This window comes from Ictalurus punctatus, chromosome 22 (assembly GCF_001660625.3).
Source record: "Ictalurus punctatus breed USDA103 chromosome 22, Coco_2.0, whole genome shotgun sequence".
Lineage (NCBI taxonomy): Eukaryota > Metazoa > Chordata > Actinopteri > Siluriformes > Ictaluridae > Ictalurus > Ictalurus punctatus.
In genome coordinates this window covers 19,236,297-19,243,796 of record NC_030437.2, presented here as the reverse complement: position 1 = coordinate 19,243,796, position 7,500 = coordinate 19,236,297, and the positions used below count along the sequence as shown (strand labels likewise).

Genomic DNA, 7,500 nt, shown 5'->3' with positions numbered 1-7,500 from the left:
CGATTAATAGATTTGCAGCCTAATTATACGCTCACATGTACGTATAACCCGACGGAGGCTGGAAAGGTTTGTAGCGCAAAGTGATCAAACACGACAGAGCCGCACGACGTCCGGTGATGGAGTGCGATTCTCTTTCTGAACCGACTCGATAATTAATCACGGCGCAAAATGATAAGACCCGGTGTTCGATTCAGACGTGGCGTACTGATGACCTGAAGGGCTGCGAGTTTAAAACGGCAAAAGACAAAAACGTCTGCTGAATGGACAGATGTAAATAGAAACTGACGAGTAGATCAACTTACTATGAACGCGAGACGTTGAAGACGATAGGAGTCGCACCTTTGCTGTCTCAACACATTTATTAAAAAAAAAAACAACCCATAATTTTGACCTACTTACTGCTACGTACCACTCGGAGTCAATTCCGGACAAAACGCAGATCTTTCGATGTGAACGGTGAAGCGATGCGGCGTAGCCGAGGGACCCTGCGGTGTTGAATGACTGCAGGGGGAGGAGTATCCGGGCCCGTCTGAGACCCGAGACCCGACGGCGTTAAGGGTTTCCGCAGGACTTTCAGACGGCCTGCTCGCCCGTGCTCGCACTGCTGAGCTCGGCTAAAATGTATTATTCAACGCCGTCTGCAAGCCGAGCGGGATTTGTGTGTGTGTGTGTGTGTGTGTGTGTGTGTGTGTGTGTGTGTGCGTGCGTGCGAGAGAGAGAGAGAGACCCAGCTTAGCTTAAAGAACCACAAAACATTAAAGGTCGCCTCAAATGAGTACGAACTGGCGTGAGAACAGGAACGAAATGTTCTGCAGCGATAAACGGAGCTATAAATGGATAAAAACACAAAAACAGACAGAACCAGAATATGTAAAACGGTGACACAAATTTGAACAGGATTACTGAGAATTAACAGGTCATTTCAATAAATTTTAGATGAAAAAATTAAACCTAGATGTGTATAAAAAAAATAAATAAATAAATGTAAAAAAAAAATTCTTACTAGTACAAACCGAAAAAAACGTTTTAAGCTTCAAGGCCTCAGCACAAGTGTATTATGTGGCTGAGAAAATGCCGGAATGCTTGTTTCGGGTCTACACGTGCATCTTTCTATAGACACTCCCCAATGTCCTTTCGCTCCACCCCCATCTTGGGCTGCTCTGAAAAAAAAAAAAAACAAAAAAAAAAACCCATGGCTGAAAGCGGCACGCGCCCAGCGCAGCCAGATAATTACGCTGCGTGCAAATAACTCCTCCCTGATTAGATGAAACTAAACGACGAGAAATGTATGTGATAACACACGTTCTACTGATGCTGGGATCGAACAAAGATCATCACTCAACTAGAAAAAACAAAACAAACAAACAAACAAAAAAAAAAAAACACCCCATCAACTACATCTCGAGTGACGTCGAATCAAAATGGCGGCTCGCGGCATCAGCGGTAAACACGGCAGGACTTCTTACCTTTAACCGACATACAGACACGTTAAAATACACTCGGTTATCTGTGCAGGACGACTCTAGGAGCCGTCAAAGGTTCACTGGGCGGAGCTTTGTGCACATGGGGGGGTGGACCAAAAAAAAAAAAAAAAAAAGTAAAATAGTGCTCCTTTAACTGAGGGACGCAGATACCAGTGGGGTCAAGTGGGCGTACCTGTTCTTCTCCATCTCGTTATGCGTAGACCTGCAGAAAGAGAGAGAGAGAGAGAGAGAGAGAGAGAGAGAGAGAGAGAGGAGAGAGAGGGTATGGTTAAAATCACAGTGCCTGTGCATTACAATTACAAAAAGGCAATCCGGAAGTGTCCTAATGTGCTCACGACTGATTCGAAGTGTGCGGTGCGGAGGTGGATCGTGTTGAAGATGACGATGATGATGATGATGATGATGATGTGCGTGTGTGTGAGAGAGAGAAAAAAGAACGAGTATGCGAGTGTGTGGGAGAACAAAAAAAAAAAAGGTGCCAAACCAGCTACGTAGCACGAAAATCCTCGACACAATGCGTTACACGACGAGGAGATTACGGCTGAATGTGGAGATTTAAGTGGCTGTGTGGACGGGTCGAGACGCAGCGATGGATCTATTAGCGACGTCTTTGATTTCTGCTCGCTCTGAGCTGACTGAACGTTGAATGTTTCTTCCCCTTCGTTCAGCCTGACGGGTCTCGTTCTCAAAAGAGATGATTCGCAGAAACAGAAGCGGAAAGGTTCTCCTGATTTACATCCATGTGGTTTGGTCGCGGCGGCTACAGGAAATGATCAACTTTTATGTTCCAGCGTACAACGTATCTATGGCAACACGACTGAAAAAAAAACCACCGAAAAACATGCTTGTGGATCCTACGGTTTAAGATGAGCGTTTAGCGCTCACGTATCCTCCATCGTTTTCTAACAGGTTACGCTGTAACGTTCCCGCCTTTCAATTAAAGACTAGTGTAGCATAGCTAGCGGATAACTGGATTCTGATTGGTCAGAAGGTCTTGGTTAATTTTCTGCAACAGCAGCTCTGACAGTAATGCAGGTTTATATTAATGAGCTCGTTATCACTCTAATACGTTATCGTTTCTATAGCGACAGTTTGCTCACAGGTTTATTGTACGAAGAGGTTATATGTACCGTTTATGGAAGGAGTCTCCAGTGTCAGCGCTTTGTAACAGTCAGAGGTAAAGCTGCCAAGCTGCGGTGTCTCCGTCTGATTAACTCCGAGAGAAAGTGAGGGAAAGGATGTTTATGGATGCTATTACGTAAGTGAGACCTAACGGGGTTTTTTCACAGACGTACCACAACGTTAAGTGTAACTATGAACAGACAGAAAGTATGGCGTGTCATTTTTAATAAATAAAAACTGTAATCAACAGCAAATTGCTGTGGTTTGAGACGGGAACTCTGCTTCATCACAACATTTTAAAAATCATTTTCCTGTAACAGCACGACATGTTTTATCCCTTACAACAAAAAAAAGGATAGAGGTGCCACTTGTGTTGAGGAGGAGGAGTAGGAAGAGTAGTAGTAGTAGTCGGAGGAGGAGTAGTAGTAGTAGTAGTAGTAGTAGGAGGAGGAGGAGTAGTAGTAGTAGTAGTCGGAGGAGGAAGAGTAGTAGTAGTAGGAGGAGGAAGAGTAGGAGGAGGAGGAGGAAGAGTAGTAGTAGTAGTAGGAGGAGGAAGAGTAGTAGTAGTAGGAGGAGGAAGAGTAGTAGTAGGAGGAGGAGGAGGAAGAGTAGTAGTAGTAGTAGGAGGAGGAAGAGTAGTAGTAGGAGGAGGAGGAGGAAGAGTAGTAGTAGTAGGAGGAGGAAGAGTAGTAGTAGTAGTAGGAGGAAGAGTAGTAGTAGTAGTAGGAGGAAGAGTAGTAGTAGTAGGAGGAGGAGGAGGAGGAAGAGTAGTAGTAGGAGGAGGAGGAGGAGGAGGAAGAGTAGTAGGAGGAGGAGGAAGAGTAGTAGTAGTAGGAGGAGGAGGAGGAAGAGTAGTAGTAGGAGGAGGAGGAAGAGTAGTAGGAGGAGGAGGAAGAGTAGTAGTAGTAGGAGGAGGAGGAGGAAGAGTAGTAGTAGGAGGAGGAAGAGTAGTAGTAGTAGTAGGAGGAGGAAGAGTAGTAGTAGTAGGAGGAGGAAGAGTAGTAGTAGGAGTAGGAGGAGTAGTAGTAGTAGTAGGAGGAGGAAGAGTAGTAGTAGGAGAAGAAGGAGTAGTGGTAGTAGCAGTAGTAGGAGGAGGAGGAGTAGTAGGAGCAGGAGTAGTAGTAGTAGTAGTAGGAGTAGTAGGAAGAGGAGGAGTAGTAGTAGGAGTAGGAAGAGGAGTAGTAGTAGTAGGAGGAGGAGGAGGAGTAGTAGTAGGAGGAGGAGGAGTAGTAGGAGGAGTAGTAGTAGGAGGAGGAGGAGGAGTAGTAGAAGGAAGAGGAGTAGTAGTAGGAAGAGGAGGAGTAGTAGGAGGAGGAGGAGTAGTAGAAGGAGTAGGAAGAGGAGGAGTAGTAGGAGGAGGAGGAGTAGTAGAAGGAAGAGGAGTAGTAGGAGGAGGAGGAGTAGTAGTAGGAGTAGGAAGAGGAGTAGTAGTAGGAGGAGGAGGAGGAGTAGTAGAAGGAAGAGGAGTAGTAGTAGGAAGAGGAGGAGTAGTAGGAGGAGGAGGAGTAGTAGAAGGAAGAGGAGTAGTAGGAGGAGGAGGAGTAGTAGTAGGAGTAGGAAGAGGAGTAGTAGTAGTAGGAGGAGGAGGAGTAGTAGTAGGAGGAGGAGTAGTAGGAGGAGTAGTAGTAGGAGGAGGAGGAGTAGGAGGAGGAGTAGGAGGAGGAGGAGTAGTAGTAGGAGTAGTAGTAGTAGTAGGAGGAGGAGTAGTAGTAGGAGGAGTAGTAGTAGTAGGAAGAGGAGGAGTAGTAGTAGTAGGAGGAGTAGTAGTAGGAGGAGTAGTAGGAGGAGGAGTAGTAGGAGGAAGAGGAGGAGTAGTAGTAGGAGGAGGAGTAGTAGGAGGAGTAGTAGTAGGAGGAGTAGTAGGAGGAAGAGGAGGAGTAGTAGGAGGAGGAGTAGTAGGAGGAGTAGGAGGAGGAGGAGGAGTAGTAGTAGTAGTAATAGTAGTAGTAGTAGGAGGAAGAGGAGGAGTAGTAGTAGTAGGAGGAGGAGGAGTAGGAGGAGCAGTAGGAGGAGTAGGAGGAGGAGGAGGAGTAGTAGTAGTAGTAGTAGTAGTAGTAGGAGGAAGAGGAGTAGTAGTAGTAGTAGGAGGAGGAGCAGTAGGAGGAGTAGGAGGAGGAGTAGTAGTAGTAGTAGGAGGAGGAGCAGTAGGAGTATAAATGAGATGGATTATAATAAGTACAGTTAAAAGGAAGCCACAGTAAGCTTGCGGAGCTGCTGTTTATCCGTCGGAACCCAAGAACATAAAGAGGTGCACTCTGACCAATGAGAGGACACTTTACTCCTATGTGACTTTCATAAACACATTTCGTTACGCTTTTAAACGCTGCCTTGTGAGAGCGAACCGAGTCGTCACACTAACGATTCAAGTCCCCATTTCGAAACAAAGCACAGATCTACAGGTCTGAAAACGCCCGAATACTGTACTGCTTTCATTCGTTCGCTCCCTCCTCTAATAAAACCATCTCTCCTGCACACTGTAACCATGACGACAACGGCTTCTGCCTTCTGACTGAACCGGCTAATTAGTTAGCTCCTCTATCTCCATTTATTGACATTGAAAGCTAGATTTTCTCAGCGCTCCGTGTCCTCCGTGTCGATTTCTCTCGCTCTTCCGTCGATCCGCGACCCGATTGGCCGGAAGTTAAAGCTTTCTAGATTTTCCACAAAAAAAAAATGTCCATTTTTATCGGCGTATACATTACAGACAGGAAGTCCTCATTAGCTGATATAACTACAGATATTTTCTTTAAGCAGAGGATCACAGGATCAGAGCGTGACCTACTGATATCACGCTCTTCTGAAAGCGATGACGGGACGGGCCGCGAGACCAAAGTTATCTTTCCCGACGCGTTCTTTTTTCCGCTTTGAGATAACGTTACCGCAGCGACGGTGTTCCAGCCAGTCAGCGGAACGATACGGGTGGAAAACGCACGCGCTCAGATGTAAGAAGATAGTACACGCTTCCTTGTTACGCCTTAAGATTCGTCGCCGAGCGGTCTGAGGTCCATTTGCGTGATGCAAATATTTGAGCGCTCGGAAGACTGGAGCGTCGTCTACAGGTATTTACAGTTCATCTGAGGACGAGTTCTGTGTTTGATCATTTGCACATAGGCTAGGGCAAATATTGAAATTCTGTACCTGCCTGGCTTTTATATCGGTTTAGTCGAAGCAGGAACATCCACAGAAACATGGATTTAAATGTTCTGGGCAGGTTCCTGAGGCTGGTAAGACCTCTTGAGGAAATGTATTTCTTTTTGTATTTGTATTGTTTTTTTTTGTTTTTTAAACAGCAAGAACAGGACGTCGTGGTGCTTGTGGGCGGGGCTACGCTGAAGACAATCGGCTCTACTCGTCCTTCCGGCCCGAAGATCCGTCCGTTCTCAGCACGCGTCTCTGCCCGACATCTCAGTCTGGAAGAGGGGACACCACCTTTAGCTCGTCGTCCCTGCCCGCCCCTCGATCGACCACGACGGCACCGTGCGGTGCGGCTCGGCTCGACCACACTCCGACCGACCGGGACAGCCAGAACCCTTGGGGTGACTTTCGATGACCTCTTCACCTTTACAGACTTTACATTTGAACAACGGCACGGTCCTGTACGTCCATTTGGTACAACATGAAGAATATCAGACCCTATCTCACTGATCTTACAGTTACTAGTCCAGGCTCTAGTTATCTCAAAACTGGGACTACTGCAGCGCACTACTCCCGGGTCTCCCACCCAGCGCCGTCGAACCCCTTCAGATGATTCAATATAATACACAGCAGCAGCACGCCCTGTCTTCAACCGGCCCGAAAGTACACACGTCACACCCCTCTTCGTCTCCCTCCGCTGGCTTCCTGTACCCGCACGTATCAAATTCAAGACCTTGGTGCTCACGAACAAGACTTTGTCTGGAACAGCACCTCCGAGGTTTACGTTCCCTCAGTTGACAAACGACGCCTGGTACTGCCTACTCAGCGAGGCACGAGGTCCCTTCCCAGAGCCTTCAAACTGACCGTCCCACAGCGGTGGAACGAACTTCCAACTCAGTCCGGTCGCTATCTTCCAAAAAACGTCTAAAGACACGACTCTAGCTGCACTTACACCTCGACTCTGCGCACGATGCGTCTCGGTTAAAAAATCTTGTACGGTAGCACTACTTGTACTGTTCTCCGCTTGATGCATCACTCTGCTCGTATTTCCTCGTTTGTAAGTCGTCTTGCTGGATGAATAAATTTTAATGTAACTTGCAATGGCATTTCTAACATGCGACGGTCAAGGTCAATAAATGTCGTACAGTATGCTGTGTGTGTGTGTGTGTGCGCGCGTGTGTGTGTGTGTGTGTGTTTTACACTACAATTGTGGCATTAAAATGTTAACTAAGGGTTTTTTTTTTTTTAGTGAAAGAAGGCAGAAGGTGTGAATTCTCAGAAACAAGGAAAAATTTAACTCCGTCATTTCTGGTAACAAAAGAAAGTCTGAATTCTGGAAAATACGACAGCACCCATACTGTACTCTCTTCACACACACACACACACACCCACACACACACACACACACGCCAGGCAAATTTAGCAGTAGTAACCAGAAGCAATCACCGAGAGTGCTCTGACCTGGTGTCCATCAATCACTCTATACATTTTACTGTACTCCATACACACTCTCACACACAAACATGTTTTCTATCTTTGTGAGGACCTTAGACCTTAATGATTACTTTAGTAATCAACACTATTCCTAGCCCTAACCCCCATCTCTAACTTTAAACAAAAGGATTTTTGACTCTTCTGGCTTTTAAAATAACATTTTAAGTGTAAAAACGAGGCATCTTTATGAGGACCGGGTCATTGTGAGGACGTGTGACACAGCCCTATACTTGTGAGGACCTGTGGTCTTTTTCGGTCATCACGA

At 46.3% G+C, this 7,500-nt stretch overlaps 1 protein-coding gene across 1 annotated transcript in view; it reads right to left on the bottom strand.

The window, feature by feature from the left end:
• mxd1 (MAX dimerization protein 1) overlaps window positions 1–7,500 on the bottom strand; it is a 33,190-nt gene that overhangs the window by 15,611 nt on the left and 10,079 nt on the right. Inside the window, exon 3 of the mRNA XM_017452121.3 lies at window positions 1,657–1,686. Within this exon, the coding sequence (XP_017307610.1) occupies window positions 1,657–1,686 (30 nt within the window). The remainder of the gene's footprint in view (window positions 1–1,656; window positions 1,687–7,500) is intronic.